General features: G+C 44.0%; 1 protein-coding gene across 2 annotated transcripts in view; it reads left to right on the top strand.

Annotated features, from left to right (window-relative positions):
* The window catches only part of EDIL3 (EGF like and discoidin domains 3), a 1,521,395-nt gene that overhangs the window by 1,105,890 nt on the left and 387,629 nt on the right, over positions 1 to 27,876 (top strand). For both annotated transcript variants that reach the window (XM_086960856.1, XM_086960857.1), the window contains one exon: positions 2,697 to 2,852. In XM_086960856.1, coding sequence (XP_086816982.1) covers positions 2,697 to 2,852 — 156 coding nt within the window. The remainder of the gene's footprint in view (positions 1 to 2,696; positions 2,853 to 27,876) is intronic.

Raw genomic sequence — 27,876 nt, 5'->3', positions numbered from 1 at the left:
AAGTATGGAGATAAGGCCACTAAAGATATCAAAAACTTTACTAAAGAAAAGGCATACCTTTATCTGCAAGACATGTACTATAAACAACTCATCCTTCCAACAAGACACAGACCAGGAGTCGATACAAGAACCTGAGAATAGTCTCTTTCTATGCATCGTCAGCAGGATCTGATGATTCTGACCCTGTAGAAGGGACAAAGATTTTTTTGGGATTAGACCAGAGAGGGAGAGGTGGGAAGCAGAAGCAATGGAACCAAAACCAGAGGTATAGGCAAACATGCAAGGAATATTACAGTTAGGGTCCGAAGGGACTTTAAATACATCCATTGTTTCAGTATTCAGACTATTCCCAAATTTTATTTTTCAAAACAAATGTTTTCCTCTGAAGAGATTCCACTGCTTAGTAAAGGACATGTTGTATTGTTTCATCCTTGCTTGGCTTCGTCGGACTTTCCTTGAGGGGTCGGACACTATTGGTCTCTCATTTTTCCTCTAATATTGCTCGTTGCATCTGTAACACATATGTTTTCCACACCTTTTTTGTATTCTCCATCAGATGGACATGGTATGCTCTAGTCTTCAAACCTCACTCTCACAAGCAGCCATATTTATCACTGGTATGCCCCCAAGGATGCAGTTCACTGTTGCCGCATGTTCAGCTAACTGCCCCTCTCATTGCAGAGCTGCTCCGTGGACCAGCTTCTTGCCCACAATCACTCCATTGGGATCTTTGAGCCGTGTGTTCCTTATCGCGAGTGTGTTCCTGCTACACCCTCAATCAGGATCGTATATTTCTCTATGGAAAGACTTCCCTTGCTTAATTCATTTTTTTCTAATTACCATTATGCATCGTACCATGAGAATGTAATCTGATTTGATTTGGTCTATGCACTTGGTGAATTCAGTCACCGACGGTATGACTCGCGGTTGGAGGGGTGGGAGTGGGGGACGCATAGGGAGGGGGGCATACGGGGGGAGGTATAATATAAAAAAAAGACAAGTTGTTAACTTACCTTTGCCGTCTTGTCCCACGTCGTCTGTCTGTGTAGTCCTCACTGTCTACAACAGGAAGCAGCCGCAGGCAGCCTCCCTCCCCTCCCCTAAGCCAATCACAATGCTTCAATGGCAGCATTGTGATTGGCTGTTACCAACCCCACTGGGGTCTATGGGGTGGCCATTTTCTCTATGTAGGCAGCATGCAGCCTACATAGAGAAAATGCAGAGTGCGGATGACAGGTTTGATGGGCCCTGGAGCCGACCAAACAGTGAGCACCCACAACTGTGGGCTTGCCACTTCTCCCCTGCCTTCGAGCAGGACCGCCCCCAAACAAACCCTGCCTTCTGCTTTCTCACAGTGCGAGAAGCAGAAACATGAAATGTATTTAAAATACAATTTTATGTTTCTGCTTCTCGCACTGCGAGAAACAGTGGGACGGCGATCCTCCGCCCACAAGGAGGAACCGCCCCTGGGTGAATTCTCACCACTTTGCATGCTGTAATTCACAACCTGTTGTACTAACTGGATTTATTCTAGGTCAAAAGGAGGTGGGTATCTCTTTATTCTCGCATTCAGTTGGCCTAAACTCTTAGTAGTTCCCCTACCCTAACTGTACTTTGCATTTTCATACGTTTCTCAAGCTATCTCAATTCCCGAAGAGACCTTTTTATCCATTGTAGGATCGAAACGCTTTCGACCCTCTTTGCAAGCAATGCACCTGTCATTTCATAAATGATGTGTTGAAAGACAACTATGTGCCCGTTTTGATGGAATAGAAATATGTGGTTGTTTACATACCAACATAGCGATATATTTCACTACTTTTTCACTCACAAGTTTGGCTGTTCCTCACATGGGGGTCACTAATCACTTACTTCTCTCAAGCATTGATTCTAAAATGCGAATTATGCTGTGAATAAAATCTGCTCTTTCCACCAGAACCTACTATTTGAAACTCTGTATTATTTTTGTATATGGTACTAATTACATGAATGTTACTGTTCTTACACAATATCTTAGCTACAAATTAGTTCTGTCTGAACCATTGTGATTGTTTGTACGAGAATGTAAAGCAATATATTCTTTCAACACATTTTAAGCAGCTTTGTACGCACATATATTTTACGATGCCATTTTAAACTTTAGAGGTTTGTGTTCATGGCTATTCAAAATTCAGCAGGTCCAATTAGTCTTTCTTTCTTCTTACCTTGATATATAGAGTACCATTCAATTTACCACAAATCACCATCTGTCATAAGATTTGGTGGTTATCGAACTCTTTGAAAAACATATATATATATATATATATATATATATATATATATATATATATATATATATATATATATATATATATATATAGTTGTTTGCATTTTAAGGTTAGTTTTTGTCTGCTTGTTAACCATTGGCATGTTTCTTTTTATAATGTGTCCCAATACGTAATTTACTCAGTAATGCCAAGCTTTTTTAATTGACTCTCAAATAGCTGAAAGCTACGTTCTACCCAAATAATGCCTCTGGTTATTTGATCATTGGTGTAGACAGTTCTCCCATTTGTGATTGATAGGAAATGCCTGATTTATTCTCAAATATTGCTCTCCTCCGAGGGAAGCGTATAGATTTATTGAACATGACCAGGTTGTAAACACTGCCTATAATGAGAAATCGAGGTTTGACAACTTTCCCTTTGGCGCTGCAGATAAACCTACAACGAAAAATGAGGGTTACTGGAGTTATAACACAAGGAGCCAAGAGGATCGGAAGTCCAGAATACATCAAGTCATATAAGATTGCATATAGCAACGATGGCAAGTCATGGGCAACGTACAAAATTAAAGGAGGCAAAGAAGACATGGTGAGTGTGAGCCACACATGATTTTAAATGAGACATTTTGTCCCAATATTCTACAGACTTTAACCTGTTACTACATCTGCGTATAGTCATCGCATGGCATTCATCTCGAGGTGTGAATCAAATAATTATTCATGGATCAGTATCCCAGATTTCCTGACATGGCATAACTATGCTGCAGTTCAACCCTCCTTTACGAGACTCATTTCCTTTTGTATCATCAAGGCGATGAGCCTACACTGAAACTCCATGTCTGGGGTACATTTGTTATTAACCTCATGCGCGCTAGCGGAATTCCGCTAGCGCGCTGAGATTTTCGAAATCGCACTTTTGGTGACGAGCTTGGCTCGTCATCAGCGTGCGAGGAGGCTACGCCATGACGAGCCCAGCTCGTCATCAGCCTGGAAGGGGTTAAAGAAGACAGCCCCAGAAATGCAAAGGGCCACTCTGGGACCATAGATGGAAGCGGGATAAGATGTGTTAGTGCATTGATTAGGTGGTTTTGCTACCTCAAAGAGTCTCTTTTCTGGAAAGTCCTGGGGCCAAACAGTATCCTCCCCTATGGTGCCCCTCCAGCGCATACTATCTAGCTCAGTTTGAATGTCACTAGGCTCGGTAAAAAGGTACAATGCTGTGGGGTTGGTCTTGTATCAGCTCAGGTTTACTACTACTCTATTGGGTTCTACTCTGTTGGTTTGAATCTTGGCCCTAATGCTACATAAGCATAGATTGAGAAGGCATTTTGCAATTTTTGAGTGCTACATCGTAGGATAAGTAAATCCTGTCTGCGCTTACTGCATGCTGTATCAGAGAATGGACGTAACATGACTTGGCTGGTGTCTTGAAGCCCACGACAGTCAAGTGCTGATACTACATGTTGTGTAAGAGGGCATGTGGAGTGCAAGCGTTTGGTTTGGTGTAATTATAAGTAATATGGGAGAACTTCGTATGCATTTGAGGTGATAGCTTCAGGGTGGACTCCATTAGACTATGCAGTGTTTTGAGGATGAATGGATGCAAAAATATTCATAGCAAACAGAGAGTACATATAATTGTAACAATACAAAACTTATTAAACATTTTGGGTCCCAGGATGGACCCAGGGAAGACGACTGTAGTCCTCTGGTGATTGATGCTTATTCATTTCAAAGTTCAAACTAAAAGTTCAAGATACAGTTTGTACCTTTCTATTCGCATACTGTAGATTTTGTTAGGGTGTTGATGTGGCTGTTGGACAGGTGGCACACATGGACGTTTGATAGCCAACCTATTAAATATGAGCTATGTTCATTGGTTAGTTTTGACAACAGTGTATCATTGCATGTGCCGTCATTTTCCTTGGAGGTTCCTGTGCTTTTCTATAAGTGTGGTTTTTCCACATTTACTCTGGCATTGTGTAGTGAGGCACTGGAATATGGCCTCAGCTGGGGTATCCTATTTTGAAAGTGAGTAAGGTTCATGGGACACATTCATTTTTATGGGATATTGGGCCTCCCCCTTCCCCATGACTGGCTGGGAGATTAGACTGGTGAATTGTTTTTATAGGTAATCGCATGAACATAGGGTGGTGTACATTTCAGCTAGGGTTTCATGGCCGTTGCCATCCTCTCTCTCTCCAATGCATATATGGGGGGTTGTTATTGGCGCAGGTAGTGTCTTTTGGCCTACATGTGCACAGGACAATGTATAAGGAAAGGGTGTGTCACAATTGAATATTGTTGGCGATCGCAACGTGCACTGGGGTCACGTGCATACCCAAATAGTCCCAACACATGGCATGCAACGTGACGCTTCCTAGGGTCACCAAATGACTTGACTATGCCCTTTTGTAGACTTCTTTTTGAACTAGCTTTGGGCTTCTTTATATCGGTTTTCTGGGCGCTTCCTTAGATCTCATGTGACCTTTCTAATTTTTTATCAGGGAACAAATTGAAGTGGACGGAAAGATGTCCTGTAGCCTCCGTGTGCTTCTGATATTGTGGTGTCTGGGATTGGGCTTACTGCATTTCAGTTGCTGTATGTAAGGTCCTGTGTATTGGCTGATTGCTAGGCCTGCTACTAGGGTGCGCCTATTCCGGTGTTGCAATCCCACACTGAGCTGTGATGGATCTTGCGGACCCTCTCTTTTTCCCAGCATCCCCCTCTCTCTTGAACTATGTCTTTCCCACGATATTTGGATCAACGATTCCCAGCTGTGGTCAGGGACTCCTAACTGGTGACATGCTTCTGTTGGTATTCTAAAGGGACCTGACCCGTCAAACAGGCATTGGATACTCCTAAAAATGTGTGAGGGAAAAGGAGAGGACAGAATATTACTTCATGGAAAGTCTGGTGCGAAGTCAGAACATGTCAAAATATATCTAATTGAAGGTGCTGGACTGGGACAGTTGGTTATTTGGGCAGACATCCACTCCCAACTTTACTTTGCGCCAAGTGTCGCATTGCAACCTGCCTGATCTTTTGCAGTGGAGGTTCATGGGGACTTCACTATCACAAGTATATGGGAAATCAGGCCCTGACACAGAAAACTTAGAACTTAAAGGGAGTGTCCATTAGCTGGAGGCTTCTGGCTTTTGGGGGTGCTGCTATTGGAGCCTAACACCATAAAGCAATTTTGGTCCCAGGCCGCGGCCCAAGAATAGGGACCTTTTGTTCTGGTAATCGGAACCCATCAAGATTGACTTGTAGGACTGGTTGAAGGACTTGGACTGGACCCGCTATGCACCCCTCACCAGACTACCCTTCCCCTGAGGTGTGGCCAGCCAGCCCCGCACTGGGGGCTCAGCAGAAGAGTGGGGCATAGGCTCCTGCAGGCCCCCTAAATAGCTGACTACAGTAAGTGTACATGATTGACAAAACACAGCCAGCAGCCTGAATTCCCAAACACAAGTAAAGGCTTGAATTCCTAATATTGTCTCATAGGTCCTTCTTTTGAGTTTTGGTATAGTGAATTGTGAGGTGCACATGAAATTGATATTTTGCATTATGGGTTTTGACTTACTGCATATTTGAGTTCTGCGTTGGTGCAAAGGCATTGACTCCCCAGACAGGTAACCCTCCCCGTCGTGGTTGTGGCGCCGGCCCTTGTTGGGCTGGGTTACGTGTCTGTTGTTGGCACAAATTTGTCCAATTAGCTGATCCCTGTTGCGCTGGCTTATTACTTCTTTAAGGCTATATATAAGGTGCATTTGCGTCTCCCTGGGCTTGGTTTTTTGGCTGGGGGTTTTGCAGGGACTGGCCCAAACTTATCCATCTTTGTTCCATAAAGGCTTTGAGTTGGCATTGGTCGGTCATGTGGCCCATTCTGTGGCAATAGTAACATTCCTTAAAGTTTGGCTGCTGCCAACTTCCCTGACTTCGGCTGTTATAATTATTTTGAAAATCTTTGGGGTTTTGTGTTTGAGCTCTCTTCAAGACTGATGCCATCTCCATGGCAACGGCCAATGCAGCCTCTTCGAGGGCAGTCTATTCCAATTTGTGTTGGATCAACTTAGCGGTGTCTCTCTCAGCTTGCTCTTGCTTTCCCCTATTGTTTTTCTATTTCTTTCTGTGATAGTGTAATATGTGGGCCTGTATCTCCCACCAGGGTTTGGTATCTAATCCTACTGTGCTGTCCAAGCCGCTCTGTATCTCGGTGGGCAGCCCCTTTTTGAGAATGTTATAAAAGAACTTGACTTGCAGGCTGGTATCAGTTTATTGCTGTCCTGTCTCTTGTCCCCATTGTTCCCTCATTCTATCCAGAAACTCAGTTATGATCTCCCCAGGTTTAATAGTTTCTGCCATTTACCCTCCTACATCATAACGGTCAGGGAGCATTTCCCTCAGGGCCGTCCATATGTATGATTTGAATGCGGCTCTCTTATGCTTGATGTTTGTTAGTTTGCTCTCTGATGAGGCTGCTCAGCAGACTTTTGACATTGCCTATTGTTAGATTTACTCCCACAGTGTTCTTCTCAAAACATGAGATCCATTTCTCCCCTCCATCCAGCATTGGCGGCAATTAGGTCCTTAACCTTATTTATCCATCTGAGCTCAAGGCAAATGGATATTCCCTGACGAACACTTCTGTAGTAGTAGGTACATTTTGGCTTGGGTTAGTTCAATTGGTCTCTCCCTAGTATAGCGTTCCCATCTTCTTAGGCAATCCTGCACGTAGGGAAAGTTCCATTTGGGCTTTCCCCCTCCTTGCAAATGCGGTCTTCTGCATGGCTATGTCATCTGGTTCGAAGGATTCCTCCTTCAGCTAGTGTCTATTGCATTGGTCCTTTCCTTCAGTTCAGTAGGCTAGCAGGTGGCAAAATGGTTGTGCGATGATCTCAACTTTCTCTTGGGCCACTATCTCCCTAGGGGTCAGTTTGTCTGTCCTGTGGGTTCAGGAGGAGCAAAGGATGCTTTCATCGCTGCTTGCCTCATGTGCACGCAAAGGTGCCATTTTAATTCTCCTCCATCTTAGTTGAATCTGCACTAGGTTGCCTTGAACTTGTATTTCCTGGTCCGCCCTTTGCCTACGCTTGCGATCTAGTGAGTTTTGGGTCCCATTTGGAAGCCTATTCTCTAATTCTGCCTTAGACTCGTCCCTAAATCAATCTCTGTATCGATCACTGCCCTCCTCAGGTGGAGGGCGCTCTGCTCTGCGTTCTTGCGGTACTTCTATGTTTCTCTCTCTCTCTCTCTCTTTCTCTTTCTCTCTCGATCTCCCTTTCTTCTTAGATTGCGCATTTCCTCTAAATCCCACCTATATTGCCTTCTTCGCTCTGAGCTATGAGCTGTTCTTTTTGGTTGGAACTTACAAGGGAGTAATCCTGTCATTTCTTTGGCTACCTGAGCAAACTCAATGGCTTCCACCTCGTAGTTGGATCCCGAAGGACTGGGACACCTCTCCTCACCCCACTAGTCGTACCATTGTCCAGAACTGATATGAATCTCCTGATTACTCAAGTGTGTTCACCTGACCAAGTGGGAGTGCATATTCTTCATGCCTCTGTGGTTCAATGGGCTGAAAGTGACGTATGGGAGGTCGAACTTCGGTGAGCTCTAGCACTGAACTGCGGTGGTGCCGCGATTGCACAGTGTCTCTCAGTAGTGTAAAAAAAATAGTAATTTAACTTTTGCAGTAGCTTTTATATATTTTTAATTCTCAGAAATGATTACGAAACACTTACACTAACTGGATGATGCCATCAGTAATATCATTTGAGATGTCATCAGTGAAGTCACTGACTTGTCACAAGTGAAGTAATATGTGAGGTCATAAACAGTGCATTGTGGGGTCTTTGAGTAGAAGCATGAGCGACTAAAAGGGTGTGTACATGGCTGTCTAAGTGGGTGTGGGAGTGCCCGTGTAGCTCTGTGAGTGGGTTCATGAGTGTTTAAGTGGGTCTGTGAGTGGTTGTGTCATCCTATCAGTGGGGAGTAGCAGTATGAGTCTCTGAGTGAATCTGTGAGTGAGTGTGTGAGTTTCGGAGTCGGTCTGGGAGTGGGTGCATAAGTCTCTGGGTAGATCTGCAAGTAGTTACATGAGTCTCTGAGTGGGTCTGTGAATGGAAACATGAGTGTCTTAGTAGGTCTATGAGTGGGTGGATGATTGTCTGAGGGGGTCTGTGAGAGCATAAAAGAGTCTCTATGTCAGCCTGTGAGTGAGTACATGAGTGTCTGAGTGGATCTGTGAGTGTGTGTATAAGTCTCTCAGTGAGTCTGTGAGTGGGTATGAAAATGTGAGTGGGTCTGAGTTCGTGTGTGAGTGTATGAGTGTATCTATCAGTGGGTACACAGTTTAAAGTAAGATGGTGCATGGGAGCAGCTCCTCTTTCCAGCTGCCCCTGTGAGGGTCCCCTTGTCAGTCTTGTCTGCAGTCAGCTACCCTCTCCTGACTCAATTTTGTGCCTCCTCTACTCATATTCTATTTGGTTTTCTGCCTTTTCTCTGTTTGCCCCTGCCCTCTATGTTGCCACTTTCTGCTTGTCCTGCCAGTTTGTTTGCTTCTTTCTGATTGCTACGGTCATTTTCTGACATTTATTCTGCTTTTTATCACCTCTATTTTGCCTCTTTCTGCTAATTTCTGACATTAATTCTGCCTGTTTCTGACCTTGATTCTCCCTTTTTCTGCTTGTTTTTCACCTTTAGCTTGCCTCTTTCTGCTCATTTCAAACTTTTATCATCCCTTTTCTGCTCATTGCTGACTTTTAGTCTGCCGTTTTTGCTCGTTTTCATCTTAATCTTGCATTTTCCTATGTGTTTCTAACCTTAATTCTGCCTCTTTCTGCTTCCTACTGTTTTCACACCGGACCATCGGAGGCCTCAAGGAGCCTGTGGCCCAATCCAGTTCACCATCTCCTGTGGAAGCTGGCATTGGTGCTGCATGCAGACAGCTCTTTGCATGCAGGAGCAATACTTTCATTTCTTTCCCAGCCAACAAATCTGTGGGCAGGGAAAAAACACGGAAGCCTCCACTTCCAGCAGTGAGAGCACTTTGTTAGCAACTATCCGCTGGAACCGTAGTGTTTGCTTTTGCTTCGCGAGATCTGTGAGCTCCCGCCAAGCAAAAGTAAACAGCTGTGTCCCGGGGGTGGCCACCCTGGGGCATAGCAGGAAGTGGACCTAGGGGGTGGCAGTCCCCAGGACCAAGAATTGCTCCAGGAGATGGGATGCATCACCCTCCTTCTTTCTTGGATTTGGCCCCAGTGGGTGGTGGTCCCCGAGGCTCAAGGGTGAGGTCCATGTGGCACCTGCATTTAATTGAACAAAAACACAGAGAAGTGGTGATTTCTGGGGCTCAGTCCCGTGGTTTACCTATTTATTTTATTTAAAGCCCTGGGGAGGTGATAGTCCTCGGGCATGGGTGGTCCACTTGAACCACGCATTCAATTAAAATAAGCACTGGGAGTGTGATGTCCCCGGGGAATAAAAATGCCCATAGTGGGGGGGGGCACGTGTGCCCCCTTCCTTTAATTGAATATATTAAGCACTCCCCCAGTAACTGGTCCATCGAGGTGCTTAATTAAATAAAAGCATGGAAGATTGTGCTTGTTTTTTTCTGCCATTAATTAGCAAATTTCAGAAATTTGTATCAATTTTTTATTTTTAACAAAAATGGTTTTTTAAGCTTCCAATGTCCTTCTGGGAGCCCCAAGACCTAGACTTGGGGGTCAGGGTAATCCTACCTTGCCCCCTTTTTGGTTTTTTTTGTAATTTTTGGGGGGGACTCAGTTGAAGCCGAGTCCCAGATGGCTGTAAATACTTCCTGGTTGAATTGTTGGCAGCCAATCAGAGCTTTGCATTTCACTAGGCGAGCTTGTTATTCTTCGTGAATTAGCCACGATCGCAGATACCCTTATTTGGTTTTCCTTCAATTTATCAACAACTTCTGAAGGAATTTACACCAAATAAGTGGAAACGTGATCTGAGTAACCAAATCTTCCTTTCTGCCAAATTCAGTGTTATTCCGTCCAGTGGTTCGGGCTGTAGTTGTGTTCAAAGCTTTGACATGGAAAACACTCTTTTTTTTACCCTCCCTTTTTCTCAGCCTCCGCTTCAAAGGCCGCGGCAAAACATTCCAAGCACTACAAGAATCACTGGGGCACTTTCACAAAAATAAATGGTGACGATTCGTCAACCAGCACAAAAGATATAGGCAAGTCAAAATATGCTTTTCCTATGGATACATAGTCCTAACTGTAATTATCTACTGGCGACCCCCAGTAGATTATATATATATTATTTTATATGTATCCTGTGGGAGCCAACATTGCTCTCAGACTTAAGTAGCTGCTAAACATACAGGTCCCTGTGTCTGAAAACAATTCTGCTCCACCTCCAACAAGCAAAAGCATTTCTGAGCTCTCACTTGCTAGAAGGGGAGTGTTGGCCTGGCTTGGTAGGAGAGATAAAGCTCCTGCCAACCCTCAGCAAAAAGCTATGTCCCAGGGGTGGGCACCCTTGGACATAACAGGAGCCAGCCCTGAGGGTGGCATTCTCCAGGGGTGTGTGGCCCCTCCTTTCTTCTTTTAGGGCCTGCTCCAGAGAGATGGCAGTTCCCAGGACGAAAAATGGCCCAGGATGTGTGGCCCGTGCCAACTCTCCCATTTTTACAAAAAGAAGTTGGTCCCAAGAAGGTGGTGGTCCCCGGGAGGGAGGTGGGTGCCTGGGTCCCCTCTTTTACAAATATAATAACCCCGGGGAGGTGGTGGTCCTCCCGGCTGCCTATTTAACAAATATTAAGCACGTAGGAGGAGGTGGTCCCTGGGACATTAATAAGCCCCTGAAGGTGGGGGGTCTGATGAAGTCCAGTTGAACTACATTGGCAAGCCTGTGGCAGTAACACCTGTGGTGCAGGAACAATAAACAGCACCCAGCGCCTATTTGGTACAATTTAAGTACCACTGTGATTATAATCTGACCAGGGTAACCACTAATAAAGCTATAACTTGGGTTGCACCCTAGATAATTGTATTCTACCTGATCCCTGCAATATTAAGAGCTCACAGAATGTACCTACCTGAATGTTCCATAATGTTGGGTCAAGAACTCAATGTAGAAGCATGCCACTGAGAAAATGTGAGTGAGAGTCACTTTAAAAAATGATGAGGGGTTTCCTTCAGCAAGATTTTCGGAATGTGTAGGGAAACTCCTCTCATCTTGATAGATCAGGGTGCCTTATCTTGTTTTGATGAATGGTTGTATAAGAATTTTTATATAGCGGCGTGCAGCCTAGAAAGCAAACAATGGGGGTCTGCTGGAGAACTAAAATGGCTTCACACCTGTATCCTGTATCCCTAGCCACCCCACAGAACCTCATCCACTGTGAAAAAGACAATGTGCCAGTTAATTCATTGGCACAAACAAAATATATTTGTGGGAGCATAATATTGCTTATATCCAACATGGTGCAATACACTTGTTAATCTAAATGCATGAAATTACACAATTTTGCCACACTGCGTGAATTCAGTTTGTAGGAGTGTGGAAACAAGTGAACAGACAGAATGCAAGTGGCTGTTTGCAGCAAAGTGATATTCAGTATTTTTGCACTCTAGTATCCAAAAATAAAAGCAAAGCTGCATTTAGCACTACCAACATGTGTAAAATGCTGGATTGGCATTTCCTATAATTTCACTTAAATGTTTTGAAATTTGCAGCTATTATTTTGCATTTCACACATGTGTAAATAATAACAGTTCACTCAATACTTATTAGCTTTTTGAGCACTCTCACTACTACCTCATCGCCAACTTAAAAGTCACCTTCTTGTGGTTTAGGGGCTGATTACGATGGTGGGTAGACAGCCTATCGGAAATTCGGACCGCCCAACAGACTTTCGGCAGTTCCGAAAGAAGCATTATGATGAGACAGCCACCACGGCGGTCTCAATGCCTATCTTTTGTATTGCAGTAGGTGCTGCTGGCTGCAGCACATGCTGCAATACAAAAATATGTCACTTTATACATCCCTGCACTACATGGCAGACACCTGCGGTGCCTGCCACATGGCACAGGGACATGTAGAGGGGGCTCATATCGCCAATTGCCCACATCGGAGGGCCCAAAGTCCCTTTCCGCCAGCCTTTTCATGGCGGGGAATCGCCATGAAAAGCCCAGCGGAAAGGGACATTCTGATCCCTACGATGGTGCCCCCACCATAGTAGGGGCTACAACTACACTGCCGCACCGGCAGAGTCAAGAAGCCCATCGGTTGAATGGTGGTCGGTCTTTCCACCTACCACCCCTCCGCCCGCCATCCTAATGAGGCAGGTGGCAAAAATGGTGCAGATGGCAGTGTGACTGCCACCTGCAGCCTGTCAGTGGCAGTCTCATCACCATTGCAATCAGCCACTTAGTTTCTTACTTACAACATCACTGCATTACTACTGGGAAAAATTCCAATAAAGCAGTGGTTGAGGTCAATGCTAGGGGCATCTGTTATTGTAATTCCCAAAGAGGGGAAAGACAAACAGCAATGCGCTTCATACAGGCCGATCTCCCTCCTTATTGTTGATTTTAAGCTGTTCACGGATATCCTAGCATCTCAACTGTCACCTCTGCTGCCCAGGTTGATCTACCCTGACCAAGCAAGTTTTGTTCCTAATCGCAAATGCATGGACAACACCAAGCGCATACTTCATATAATTGATAAACCTTAACGTTTCGACACCGAGCAATTACTAATGTAAATGGACGCTGAGAAAATGTTCAACAGAGTGAATTGGACATATTTAAAGGCGAAGCTAAAGCATTTTGGGCTCCCTGAGAGATTCATTGCTTGGGTCTTCAGTGGACACACCAACCCAAAAGCCACTATCTGAGTAAATGGTTACACCTCCTCCCCATTCCTCATACAGAGAGGGACACATCAGGGCTGCCCTCTCTTCCCATTGCTCTTTGCCCTATGCATGGAGCCAATGGCTCAGTGTATTCTTGACATCCCGCGGGTGCAGCTTACTGGGCACCCTGACCCACACACTGTGGGATTGTCCTCTGTTAAAGTCCTACTGGGTGCCAGTACTTCAGGATATAGATACTCACTTTGATACTGAATTACCCCAGTTCACAGCATGCATTCTTTTGGGTTGACCGAACGCTCTCATGTTCCCTCTCAAATCATGCAGTGGTCGCCAAATAGCACTAGCCGTGGGGGCGTATCTACAAAACATTCTTACACATTGGGGAACCACCTGCCTACCCACTCCTAAGGGTTGGTTGCTTCCTATGTGGTACATTCTTGGTATGGATTCCCTTGTTGATAAGAGTGCTTCATTCCCCACCCTTTGGGAAACGTGTTTATCACTGTTATCTTCTGAATTTAATGAAATCACTTGCCCTAAATATTTGAGACCATTGAGCCTTACTGGACAGCCGTAGGAGGTCCCTCAAGGCACAGCATAATTGATCTGGCATCTTTACAGATGAAGAGGGGGTGGGAGGAAGGGTTGGGCTTTCTTGGGGAGGGGGGAGATGTTAAGGTTCTTAGTTAACACTTTTATCACTTCTGCAACGTTGTGGAATGTAATAATGCACATTTCGTCTTGATGATGTTTGTATTTGTTTAATGCATAAAATTCAGTAAAGAAATTTAAACATGAAGCAGTGGTTGAAGTGGGTGGGATCGGAGGGGCACAACACACCCATACTTTTTTTAATTTAAGGAAAACAGTTTCCCTACTTTCGGTGAAAAGATACCCATCCCTGCACAATCAATTCTTAGAGCTGAAATGCTTCAGCTGCACAGTAAGGCAGGGAGTCTTCTGTGTTGCGAACCCAAAAGCAGGCAGACATCTAAACAAGCCCTCTCACCAGGGTGCCTGCTTACATGAAGGAAATGTAAATGTGCTCAATGGGCCTATCTGTAAATGCAAAGGAAGCTCGGGGTATTAGCTTTAATTAATGGAATCACTTAACACTTCCTGATGACGCAGATTTATTATTTTTGAGTGGTTTTGTAAAGGAGTTACCAGCTGAGCTGTGAAGTATGTGCTCTTTAAAGGGGCCTAACACAGGCCTTTGCTCGGCAGGTGTTATGCCCCTAACTATTCTCCACTGCTCCAACCGGGATTCAATTCTGGGGCTCTCTTGTTACAGACACAGACCTCTAATAGAAGTTACATAAAGTACGATGGTGAATTTCCTACTGATTACTTTACGTTGCACATATTTTACATTTAAGTTGTGTGTTATTTTACATGTACATACCTTAAGGTGAAAGACCGACAAAAGTTACAGAATGTTTTTTTTTTTTTAGCCACGTCTTGATCCCACCCCCCACACTGTCTTGCCCAGACCTCATTGGGCACAGAGTCACAGTTCCCTTTCTTTTTTTTTAATGCACTTTGACTGCTGCATTAAAGCAGTACTATATTGACTCTATTTTCTGTCGTTGGGCTCTTGTCCTGTGCACCAACACCCTTTCAAGAGAGGCCAAAATACCCCAGAATCATGAGAACAATTCTCATCATTCCAAGACACGGGCTTGTCCTGTAGCCATGTTGTCACTCTATCCAACATTTTCAATCATACCTGCGCATCCTTTAGCAGCATATCTGCATTCCTCATCCGTGATGTGACTCTCCTACACCTCTCATTGCAAATGCCATCTGCCTGCTGATTGCCCTCCGTGGACCCACCACCTTGCATGCTAGTCACCCGAAAACCTTCTGCACAAACCTCCCTAACTTCCACCTCAGAAACGGCTCCTGACGTTTTCTTAGTGTGTCTGCCAATGCCGGTGAAATATGGATAACAAATTCCGCTCGAAATGTAGAATTGTGAAACAGAAACTAGGGCCTCTTGTCTTTTCAGGTACAAAACGGAACTAGAGTCCACATGCCGCTTGCTCAAAATTCATCATGAGTCTCAGACACTCCCCTGAATCACCGGCCCATCAATCGCCCAAAAAGTCGTAAATGTAGTGCAGCACTTGCTGCACACACCATGCAGCAACCCACAGGCCTGCCTTTATTCATAAATATATACTCTAAACTAAATGATTGGTAGTTAGAAATTGTCAGGGTGTAATTCCAACAATCAAAACAGCCTTTCCCATTTCTACCCACAATCTCCTTGAAAGAATTTCCATTATGCTTGTGTAACTTGCACATTTTTTCACGATGCATAATAAGCAGAACGTCAGCAAGTAAGCGAGAATAACATTTTTCAAGGGACTGCTTCGTGCAAAGAATGCACTGCGTGAGACCAGTTTGAGTAGAAAAAGAGCCACAGCTGACATTTTCCATGGCCTAGCAAGGTGGCTGAACTGAAGCAAGAATAGAAAGCTCGGCTGCCCTAAATCAAAACCCTGCAAACACCTACCTGTAATTACACCATGCACCACTCACATGAAGGGAAGCTTCGTTCCTGCTGTCAGTGGAACAAAGTGTGTAAGATCACAAACGGCATTGCTGGGTAGTGGTGTGGAGGAGTTATCTGTGCACTGCTGACTGGTGTGCTGAAGGCCTCAGCAGTTTCCCCCAGGGCTCGCGTCCGGTTCAGAACTTATGTGCTGGGAGCGCTTGCTGTGCCAGCAGGGAAGGCCAATCACCATTGATCTTCCGCTGTGAAGACCGGCCAGGCCTCGTCATAGATCGGAGCCCAGGTGAGAGAATATGGGAGCCATTTTGGTTCGGAATCTTTTACCAGGGGGAGTGACGGCCCAAGGAGTGGCTATGTTCGATAGGGCTCCTGCAGAGAGGGCCACCAGCCTGTGAAGTGAGGCCTGATATCTCTGGGGGCCTCTTGGAGGTAATAAGAGGGACAAGGCAACACAATGTAGTCCCAGGGTGAGGGCAATTCCCCAAAACAAGCTCTTGGGCAGTCCAAAGACTGTTTTCCTTGTGGAGCTCTGCTGACAATAAACTCTGGGCCATTGGCACTTACAGTGGGGACCCTGAGAATTCAGGGAGATACCAAGCTTGTGGTCCTGAGGGCTGCAATGGGCTCAATTGACAGATGTACGAGGAGAAGAGCTTTCAACCTGGACTATGCCAAGGAAGGTGCAGGGGTGAGGCCCCCGGAGTTGGTTGAAGGATGACGGAGTCCACATAAAAAGTCACAGGTACTGAGTCAGTGGACCCCACCACGATAGACCTTGTTGGCTGGAATGTGGAAACAGCATGGAGCCAGCACCAGGGGGAACATCCAGCCTACTGGCTGCCTCTGGGGACTCTTCAGACAGCAGATCACCATTTAGAGATGCCTAGGTGCCCCTTCGGCCAATTGTTGAGGAGACCAGTTGATTGCTCAGTGGGCAGGCTCAAGCAAAGATCTAGGAATAAAGGTAGTCCCTTGGTGAGACTAGCAAAGCCCTCATGAGACGGCCATGTGTTATGTGGCTGGGTTAGGCCCATGTTGCAAAGCTGCAACTTTTCTTACATTGCCCTATTTTTGCTCAGCAACATTACGGCTGTTACATTTTGCACATATTTGCTTGTGTGACAATGTTGAATTAGTTTCTCTGAAACTACTTCTATTTACATTTCTGGTTTCACATAACATTATCACGATGCCTGGAACACCAAGTAGAAGGCCTTTGCACACAATGTACAAATGTCATTCTAACTTCATCCACGGGGCGACGGGGCTATCTGCAGAACCATAACATTGCCAATTTATACATACATTGCAAGGATGCTTTTTATTATAAATAATAAGCATCTTAAAGGATTAGCAGAGGAGGCACTTCAGCTGACACCGAGGGTCCCTGCATGCTGAGGCTTCACCACACAGCTGTCTGACATCTCGATGAGAGGTGTCCAGTTCATGACTAAGACAGGGTCCCTTCTGTCTACTGATTTTTGCAGCACATGTATTTTATACAAGAATAATATTGGTTCAAAAAATATATGAAAACGTCCCAGTGTGTATTTTCCATGTATTTCTCTGAAAAGTGGTTGCCAGAAACCATTCACTCTCTGGTTGTGTGAGCTTGCTGGTCTCCAGGCCAACATATCCTGTGTGGTGCTTGGAATCAGCCGAGGCACCTCAACCAAAGTTTATGTTGCCCAAGAGACGCACAGATCCTACGGATAAGTCGGAACCACACAACACTTGGAGTGAGGTATAAGTGATCACTGCAGGCCCCAAGCCATGAGAAGAGCATGGCGGTCAGAGCAACCCAGGCCAACACCATCAAACAATATACACAGGGTGCCATTCAGTGCATTATGCACCAGGAGGCACCAGAGCACCTGGTGCCTTGGGGGACCCCTGGGTGAACCCACAAGGGTAGAACTAATGGCAGCCATACAGAGTTTCAGGACAACATCGAGGGCCAGTTTGACTTGGTATCTATCAAGGTCAATTTACTATGCACTGACTTGCATAAGGTGTCTGCTAAGGTTGAAACAGCAGAGCAATCAATAGGCACCCTACAACTTGAAGAAAAAATCCTCAAGGACCAGACATCTAGGATGATGGCAATGAAAAACATGCTAGAAGACAGAGAAGAAGATTCAGAGAGGCGTTTGCGCCATACCAATTTGAGATTTTACAGTTTTTCAGCCTTTCCTACATGGATTGGCTGTCGGAAACTTAATTTGGGGGCCCTAGTAGGGCCTCCCTCCCACCTGGCTATCCGCCTATGGGCCTGGGGGTCACCATAGGTGCCCCCCTCAACAGCCCTGTACCGTGTGGCAGGAACCAGGCAGGGATTTTCAAAAACTTCAATTTCTCGATGGGAGCTTGTGCTGTGGGTGGACCGCACTATGAGCCCTATTACGATGAAGGAGGAATTTCCTTTGCCAGACATGGTCTCAATCATAAGACCGACCGTCACCCGGTCGGCGGTCCCGACCACCTACTGTTTGGTCGCATTCCTAAATGGGATCATGTATTCACACCAGAATGCATGCACCCATTGTAAAATAGGAGGTGCAAAGTTCATCCCTGCACCTCGTGGAAGGCGCCTCAAGATGCCTGCCACGGGGTGTAGGGGATCAACACAGGAGTGCACCCTCGGCCTCCAACCGCAGGCAGTGCACCCATACTGCTCGATACTTCCCTCCTGAGGCGGAAAGCCGGGAGGTGAAGAGGATTTTTAAACTTTGTAAATTGCGGAATTTTTGTTCCATTTATTTTTGTTTTATTTTAAATTGCACATCACCCTACCCACTGCACTCGCCGGAGAGCCGGTGTATTTAGCTCACTTTTGGCCCCCCACAGCCGATTGAGGTGCAGCTACGGGGTTGCGATATAGCAATAGCCGCCATCTTGGAGGAATTGGAAGGGTAGCGGTTCAGTAGCCTGTTCCCTCCCGCCCTCTGACGCGCTCAAAAGGGCATCATTCTGCCGCGCCGCATACTACTCGATACTTCCCTCCTGAGGCGGAAAGCCGGGAGGTGAAGAGGATTATTAAACTTTGTAAATTGCAGAATTTGTGTTCCATTTATTTTTGTTTTATTTTAAATTGCACATCACCCTACCCACTGCACTCGCCGGAGAGCCGGTGTATTTAGCTCACTGCTGGCCCCATCCGCAGCCGATTGAGGTGCTGCTTCGGGGTTGCGATATAGCAATAGCCGCCATCTTGGGGGAATTGGTAGGGTAGTGGCTCAGCAGCCTGTTCCCTCCCACCCTCTTCTGCTTTAAATGGCCGTCTCCATACGGCCGCGCAGCGGACGGGCGCAGCGGGCTCGCTGGCGGCACGCCGAAGGCTCGCCAAGGCGAGCCCGTCTGCGACCCTTCCGCGGCCGGGGCCGTAGCTGCTGCCAGTTTTGACCCCTTGCATTCTATTTCTTATAATAGACAGATATTGCTTTCCCTTAGGTCTAATGAGTGTGCCTATCTACACTCTATTCCACAGGACCTCGCCTTCAAGTCCTACCCTTGTAAAGCCTGTAGCCCCATATTGGAGGGAGGGAGTCCTGTGCATCAATGCCCAGTATCCAAGTTCCCTGCCTTGCCCCTCACTAATCAAAAGGCCTTAACTCTTAAGGCGGGACTGGCTGGGAGATGAAACTAATCCTGCACTGTGTCTGGCCATCCCCACAGGCTATAACATCTTGTGCGCCAATCGGCAAAGTAACAACCGTGGAGGAGGAGTTGCTATCATGTACAGATCGCAATGGATGATTTTGTCCTTCCCCTATAATCAAATTGAATCTATTGAAGCTCTGCCCTTTTGTATAAAACTCACCCCCAACATTACATGTTCGGGCCTACTAGTATACCGACCCCCAAAATCAAGTTCATCTTACCTACCTTTATTTTTAGACTTCGTGCTCCAGGCCAGCTCCCGTTACGCAAACTTTTCCCAGCTTGGGGATTTTAATCTCCATGTGGAGGACATTTCTGATACTACAAGTAATAACTTTATATCTACCCTGACCGATTGTGGACCAAATCAGCTGATCACCTTTTCCACTCACAAGGCTGGCCACACTCTGGACCTTATTTGTTCCAATCTTGTAGATATCATGGTCAGTGAACCAAGCCCGGTGATCTGGTCCGATCACTATCTTATTCCCTTTTCCGTCCTTTTGTACCATCAGGACAGACCAAAGATATCGGCCAAGGAGATTGGCAGAAATTGGAGTAAGATCTCCTTGGATAGCATAGTTGACCATCTCCCCTCTGCTGCCCCTCCAGATGCTTTAGATTTGGACTCACGCCTGGTCAATCTTAACAACTGGGTTTCCACGGCTATTGACTCTATTGCCCCTCTCCGTCCTATAAAAACCCACCGATCAGCCCCCGCCGCACATTGATATTCCGATGAACTTTCCAAATGTAAATCGGCATGTAAACGTCTGGAACGCTGCTGGAGAAATTCCTATTTTGCGGATAGTAAATCTAAGTACAGAGCCGCCCTTAAGGATTTTTGGAAAAAGATTATAAATCATAAACGGTGCTACCTTGTGGAGAAAATTAACAAGGCGCAAGGCTCCACTAGGGAGATTTTCAACACAGTAAAAATCTTCACTGACCCTCAGGCCCTTAACCCCCAACTTCCAGTGTCGCAATCTCTCTGCACCCGGCTCTCCGATTACTTTGAGGAGAAAATAGCAACTATATACGATTCTTTCCCCAATACTGACAGCCATTGAACTGGGGAAAAGTTATTTGTCCATCATGCCCTAGCTCCAGTCTTCTCAGAATTTGAGGGGATTTCTGAAAATTGTTATCTCTCAGAGCTTCTTAAGTGTAAGTCAGGATCACCTAGTGACCCCTGGCCGGCCAAGCAATATAAAGCTCTTGCTTCTCTCCTTAATCCTATTCTTAACTGTATTTGAAACGACTCCCTCAGTACTGGTGTATACCCGGAATCCTGGAAACACGCCAGTCTGCTCCCCATCCTCAAAAAGGCCAGTGCCGACCCTGACAACCCGGCCAATTACAGGCCTATTTCATTACTTCCTGCCCCGGCTAAGATTCTTGAAAAGCTGGCGCATCAACAACTGGATGTTGGGAATCATGGATTATTCCATGATTCCCAACATGGATTTAGATCCGGTTATAGCACTGAGTCAGCACTGATAGAGATGGCCGACTCCGTACGTTGGACGCTGGACCGAGGTTCAAGGGCGGTGTTGGTACTGCTGGATCTTTCCGCAGCATTCGACATCGTCTCTCACCCTGTCCTCCTGGACCGTCTTCGGTCAATAGGCATCCAGGACAGAGCTCTCAACTGGCTGTCTTCTTTTTTGTCCAATCGTACGCAAGCAGTGTTTATACCACCTTACACCTTCATCAGTCGCCCGCTCAAATGGGGAGTACCCCAAGGCTTCTCATGGAGTCCTCTTCTTTTTAATGTTTATTTTTCCCGGCTGGCTAAGTTAATTTGCCAGACAGGAATAAAGGTGACTTCCTATGCTGATGACATACAGCTCCTGTTCTCATATGATGATCCCACCCCACCACTTTTGACCCTTTGAAAGATTGCCTCCGTGATATAGCCTGCTGGATAACAACTTCCTGAGTGAACGCAGGAAAAACCGAGGTCCTTTTCTTCCATCAGCCTTCCCCCCTGGACTCGAACTTCTGGTGGCCAGTGGATTTGAGTGCGGCCCCCTCACCCAAGGAATCAGTAATAAACCTTGGGGTTAGATATCTCTCTTTCCACAGCCAAATTCATGCTGTCTCTGCTGCCTGCTTCTCAAAAATTAGGATGATTAAAAAATTCATTAATTACCTACCCAGCAATACCAGGAAAATCATCGTTCAGGCATTAATTACATCTCACCTGGACTATGTCAAGGGTCTCTATCTCGGACTCGCTTCCGGTCTGTGTAACAGACTACAAATAGTTCAAAATTCCGCGGTCCGCATTGTCTGTGGCATCTCCTTCCGAGAGCACATATCACCTCATCGGCGGAATCTACACTGGCTGCCAGTCCATAAGAGGGCAGAGTTTAAAGCAGTGACTCTGGCTCATCGGGCAATAAAAGGACATGGATCTGTCTATCTTTCATCCTGTCTCCGACCCTATAGCAATGCCAGAAACCTTCGATCAAATGCGAAACTTCTGTTGACCACTCCCAGATTTATAAAAGCTCGCTCTGGTGGTAGAACCTTTCAAGTGTGTGCCTCCTCCCAGTGGAGCAAACTCCCCATCTCCCTCCATAAGATCCAGGAGGAATTACCATTCCGCAAAGCACTGAAAACTTTTCTTTTCTGCTAAACGCCCCTCCGAACAAGATCTAGTATTCTGAGCATGAGCGCCGGGACACGCCGTTGGGGTAGCTGCGCGCTATACAAAATACACAAATAAATAAATAAATAAATAAGGGGGCCCTGCTGGGGGCCCTCAAAGTTGAGTTCCCCACAGCCTTTCTGTGGCTGCCGAAACCTTACATTGTAATCCCAAGGGTGGAAAGAGCCACCCTTTGGATACTGGCCATATTCCGACTGGCCGACGGGCTCTCTGAGCCCATCAAAAGCCAGTTGGAAGGACCGTTCGGATTCTTATCCGACCACCTCAATCATAATGAGGCAGTCGGAAAGGAATCCGACTAGCCTTTTACGATGTGGTCTGAAACGCTCAGATTGATGGTTGGAGCCGTTTCCAACCGCATCGTAATAGGACCGTTTGTGTGGTCACATCATGATCAGGTGTTCAGAACCGCCAACCTATGGTCATGCTGTTCCCACACTGAAACAATGTCGGTCGGGAAACATTGTTGGTCAGAGGCAACTCCGACCGACATCGTAATGAGGACCATCGTTTTTAAGAATATTGTTTTATTTATTTTTATGTATTTTAGTATATATTTTACATGTATATGATGCAATTTGTTTGTATAAATATTGTTTATGTTTATAATATATGTTATATTTTTAGTAGTTATTCAATTTTGTTTAATTCGTGTTTTTTTGTTATGTACCGGGCTGTGGGTTTATTGGGTTATAGGGTGGGAAGTAATTTATTTATAATGAATGAATGACTGTTTTTTATTTAATATTATTTATTTAATTGATATTTAATTGCGTTAATTGTGCTTTTAATTTTTTTCCTGTACACTTTATGTGCGGGTTGTAGGGTTTATTGGGGTATAGGGAGGGAAGTAATTAATTTTTAATGAATTAATAATTAGTTGTTCATTAATATTATTTAATGAATTATGGTAATTGTACAATTTGTTTCTTTTTTAGGTGTGGGTTGTGGGGCCATAGCAGTAAAGGGTGGGAAGTAATGTATACTTAATTAATTAATAATTTGTTTTAAGTAATATTAATTCACTGATAATAATTGTGTTAAAAACTGAATTTATAGGGGTAAAGGGTGGAAAGTAATTTATATTTAATGAGTTAATAAGTAGTTGTTAATTGATATTAATTAATTAATTGATAATCAATTTTGTTTATTGTTTATCTTTTTGGGGCAGGTTGTGGGGTTTATAGGGGCAAAGGTTGGGGAGAAAATTAATTTTAAGTACAAGGGTGTTTAAAAACATCCATTTCACAATAGCACCTGTCTACCCAAGCTGCCATTGCAAAAAGGATGTTCCAGACCCACAGCGCAGTTGCATCCAAATTGTGCTGTCGGAACTGCCTAACTATTGTCGGGCAGTTCCAGTCAGCTATGGCATCCACCCACCATTGCAATGATGCCCAAAGTTTTTAATTCATAATAGATGTTTAATTGATCATTAATTATGTTAATTGTGCAATTAAATGTATTTTGAAGCATTTTTGATATGGGTTGTGAGTTTTGTAGGAGTATGGGGTGGGAAGTAAATACATTTTAAGCAATTAATAAATATCTTTAAAATTAGTATTAATTATTAATTTAATATTTAATTATGTTAATTGTGTAGACATTTTTTGTAAACATTATTAATGTATTGTGTGTTTTGTGGGGGGTATATTGTGGGAAGGACATTGATGATAGTTCAATAATAATTAATATTTAATTAATGATAATTTGTTTGTTGATAAATATTTATATTAATAGTGTAAACATTTTAGGTGCATGTTGTGAGTTTTATGGTGTTATAGAGTGGGTAATAATTAAATTAAATGTGTGTAATAAATAATGTTTTTGTTAATAAATCATGTCTAAATAAAAATATTTATTTGTATGACAATTATTTTTTATTTATTATAATAATAGTTGTAGGTTCTTGTGATATGTTTTTAACATTGAAATATGTTTTTATTTCTTGTTAAATATATTTGCATTTTTGGTCAACTTATTTAGATTTTATATTTCCTTTTAAAATAATTTTATTTTGTTGAAGATATTTTTCTTGTTTTTAATGTTGAACTGACTGGAGTGGGAATAGGCAATTTTACCCCTCCGCTATCTAACACTTCTACTATTGCACTTATTGGAGTGGGAATAGTAAATGTAACTCTTCCGCTATCCATCACTTTTCTTACTGTTGCACTCATTTGAGAGGGAATGATACATTTTACCCCTCCGTTATCCAACACTTTCCCTGCTGTTTGCTGACTGCAGTGGGAATATAAAAGTTTACCCATCTGCTATCCAACTCTTTGTCTACTGTTGTACCGACTGGAGTGGGAATAGTAAATTGTATCCTTCTGCTATCCAGTACTTTTACCTTCTGTCCCAATATTGGAGTGAGAACTTCTCAGCAATCCAACATTTTCTCTACTGTTGTGCGGACTGCAGTAGGAAAAGAAAAGTTTAACCCTCCGCTATCCAACACTTTGCCTACTGTTGTACTGACTGAAGTAAGAAAAGTAAATGTTCTTCTGCTATCCAATACTTTTTCTACTGTTGCACTTATTGGAGTGGGAATAGTAAATCTAACCCCTCCACAATCCAAAACTTTTCCTACTGTTGTACTCGCTGGAGTGGGAATAGTAAATGTTACCCCCCCCCCCCCCGCTATCCAACACTTTCCTCACTGTTGCACTAATTGGAGTGGGAATAGTACATTTTACCCCTCCGCAATCTAACACTTTTTCTACTGGTGTACTGACTGGAATATGAACAGTAAAGTTTACCCCTTCGCTATCCAATATTTTCCCTACTGTTACACTTATTGGAGTGGAAATAGTAAATTTAACTTCTCAGCAATCCAACATTTTCTCCACTGTTGTACTGACTGGAGTGTGAATAGTAAATTTTACCCCTCTGCAATCCAACACTTTCCCCCTTGTTACACTCATTGGGGTGGAAATTAGTACATTTTAACCCTTCGTAATCCAACACTTTCCCTACTGTTGTAATAATTGGAGTGGGAATAGTACATTTTACCCCTCCGCACTCAAACAGTTTCCCTACTGTTGTACATGCTGGAATGGGTATAGTGAATATTACCTATCCACAATGCAACTCTTTTACTACTGTTGCATATATTGGAGGGAGATTTGTAAATTAACAGTTTTATTATTTTTGCATTGTGTGAAGTGGGATTAGTTTATTATTTTTGCATTGCCTGAAGTGGGATTAGTAAATTTTGCATATATTTATGTTAATAGTTTCTATAGTTTTATATAAATTGTAGTGGGAAGTGTACATGTATTACATTTTATATTTTGTAATTTATTTTAGATTGTAATAATTTATATTATGTTTTTTTCCGTTGTTTTATTTAAAAGTATAATATTTTTAATTATTGCGATTTATAATGTGTCATACAATTTTTACCAAATTAAAAGAATTTTAAGTTGTTTATTTTTTAAGTTAATTAGAATGGTTTGTATTTTAAATTTATAATATAAATTAAAAGTATTAGTTTAATGACTGTTTTAATCAGATATATGTAAATATATACATCAATAAATGTGTGTTTGAAATGTTTAAATTAAGATCACTTTATATAATTGTTAAGATATATAATACATCCTTTTAATTTAGAAAAAAATATTATTACTATTTACTATATTTAATATTTAGTATTTTATCTTAGATATATTAAAAAAACAATGTTTTATACAACTATTTTTTGAAAGTATTTATATTCCTCCCTATAAGTATAGGATGACGATGTGTTTGACATCGTTATTTTGGTCACAATATTTTGGTATGGGGATATTTTGGGGGTCAATATTTTGTCAGTGAGCCCACTAGTGGTGGAGGAAGGAACTGCAACAGTTGGGAATCGATCAAGGGATGAGTTCCTGGAACAAATGGAGAACTCATGGAGGACTCTAGTCTACCCCACCGAGTGAACTGTATCCTGCTTAGAGAGGGGACTATGTTTGACAGACATGACTGAGATATCGTGAATGGAAGCTCTTAAATCTCTGCCACCTGGAACCCAGAGAATACCATAGAAGTGGGAGAAGGATTGATGGTCACAGCTGTGATTGTGAGCTGTGATTTTCTTTGTGGTTAACAATCATTTGAACTAATTTGGTGAAGTGAGATTTGATCAGGGGCTGTATAAGGCAGCTGGGGAAGCCTGCAGCCTTAACTATTTCTGGTTTTTAAGGCGCCTGGGGTGGGGCCTCGCTCCGTGCATACTACTTAGCAATAACATTTTCCAATACTCTAGTGGGAGTTAAGATCGATCACTAAGTTGAGAGACCGGGGAGTTGTGCAGACACCTTGGTATGAAGCGCCAGGATGCCCTTGGTGGTGACCGGCTGCGCTCTATAAGTATACCACAATACAATACAAGTTTGTAAGGAATTAGCCAAGGAGAGAAGGGAGGTTACAGAGGTCTGGTACTTGTTTCCAGGAGAGACACTTGATCAACACAGAAGCCAAGAAACTTTAAAGAAATCTGTTCACTTATTTGGCAGTTACAACAGAGGTGTCCATGTGGGTGTCTTCCGGGGTACCATTTAGACTTACATACCCAGAAGCAAACTTGTAGAGAAGGAATATCCTCGTGCATTGAACACTAGATGGAGGAGATTAGTATCCTCAACCTGTATTCACCCAACACAGAAGACAGGGACTCTTTCTTTAAGATGCCGGATCTGCCTCCATATCCCAATAATATGGGTGGGAGATTTCAATTGCGTACTAGGTGGGGCATATCATAGATACCCTCCAAAGCATAACACAAATCCTAACATGGTGCAGACACTGTGCCAAGTGATGGCCAACACAGGCAACACAGATGTGGGGAGAGCGCTCCAACGTGTGGTTCAAGGAAAACTTGTGCCACTCAGAGATGCACCACACCTATAGTAGGTTGGACTGAGTGCTGGTGATAGGAGGCTTACTCACCCAGGTTTGAAGTGCACTGTACCTAGCAAGGTATTTATCTGACCACACTCCACTGATAGTGGCCGTTGAATGGGATCGTGGAAGGTGGGACCACTCTACATGGAGGCTGCCTCCAAGGGCCCTGCTGGACCTTAAGGGTCAGTAGAACCTCAGTGAACAAGTAACTGCATGCTTGAGGACTAACTGGGGATCTACCACAACAATGCGGAATTAATATAAGGTGATGAAAGCAGTGTCCCGAGGGTTGTGATTGGGGAATGTGTACAAAGTCAAGCGACACCTGCAGAAAGACTTTAAAACACAGGAAACCCTGCTAGCAGACCAGCAGTGGAGGGACACAGGAGATAACGCGATACGGCCAGAACTTAAAGTGGTGCTTAAGTACTGAGATTTTGGACAGAGTAAACAGAATGTCTGGGTGGGACTACAGGCTGCACCTACACAGGGAGAGAATCAAGCCAGCAGACTACTTGCCTCGGTTCTAAGTGGGGAATCGGTGGCAGTACCTGTAATGATACTGCAGCAGGCTGATGGGGCCTGAGCCACTTCAAAGTCGGCCATTGACTGCACCTTCATAGAACACTTGAGTGAGGTATACCGAAGCAACAATCTGGCTTCTCCAGGGGCCAAAGCCATCTTTCTGGCTTAAGTAGAGATCCCACATATACCATAGGATTTCCAGGAAGAGTTGGAAGAGGAAATAACCCTGGAGGAGTTGTGGGAGGCCATGCGGTCAGTGATGGCTTCCCAATAGACTTTTACCAATTGTTCAAATCCATACTAATGGAGAAACATCTAGAATTCTTTGGGGAGTCCTGAGCATGAGGGGCGCTAGCCCCCTACAATGTGAGAGGTCTTTCTATGTATGATTCCCAAACCAAGGGGAGACCCACTAATTGTCACATTCTGTAGACCTCTAACCGTGATTACCTCCAATGTTAAGGTCCTGCAT

The sequence above is a fragment of the Lissotriton vulgaris genome, chromosome 3_1 (genome assembly GCF_964263255.1).
Source record: "Lissotriton vulgaris chromosome 3_1, aLisVul1.2, whole genome shotgun sequence".
Taxonomy (NCBI): domain Eukaryota; kingdom Metazoa; phylum Chordata; class Amphibia; order Caudata; family Salamandridae; genus Lissotriton; species Lissotriton vulgaris.
The sequence above is the reverse complement of the archived record's forward strand: the minus strand, read 5'-3'. Positions and strand labels throughout refer to the sequence as shown.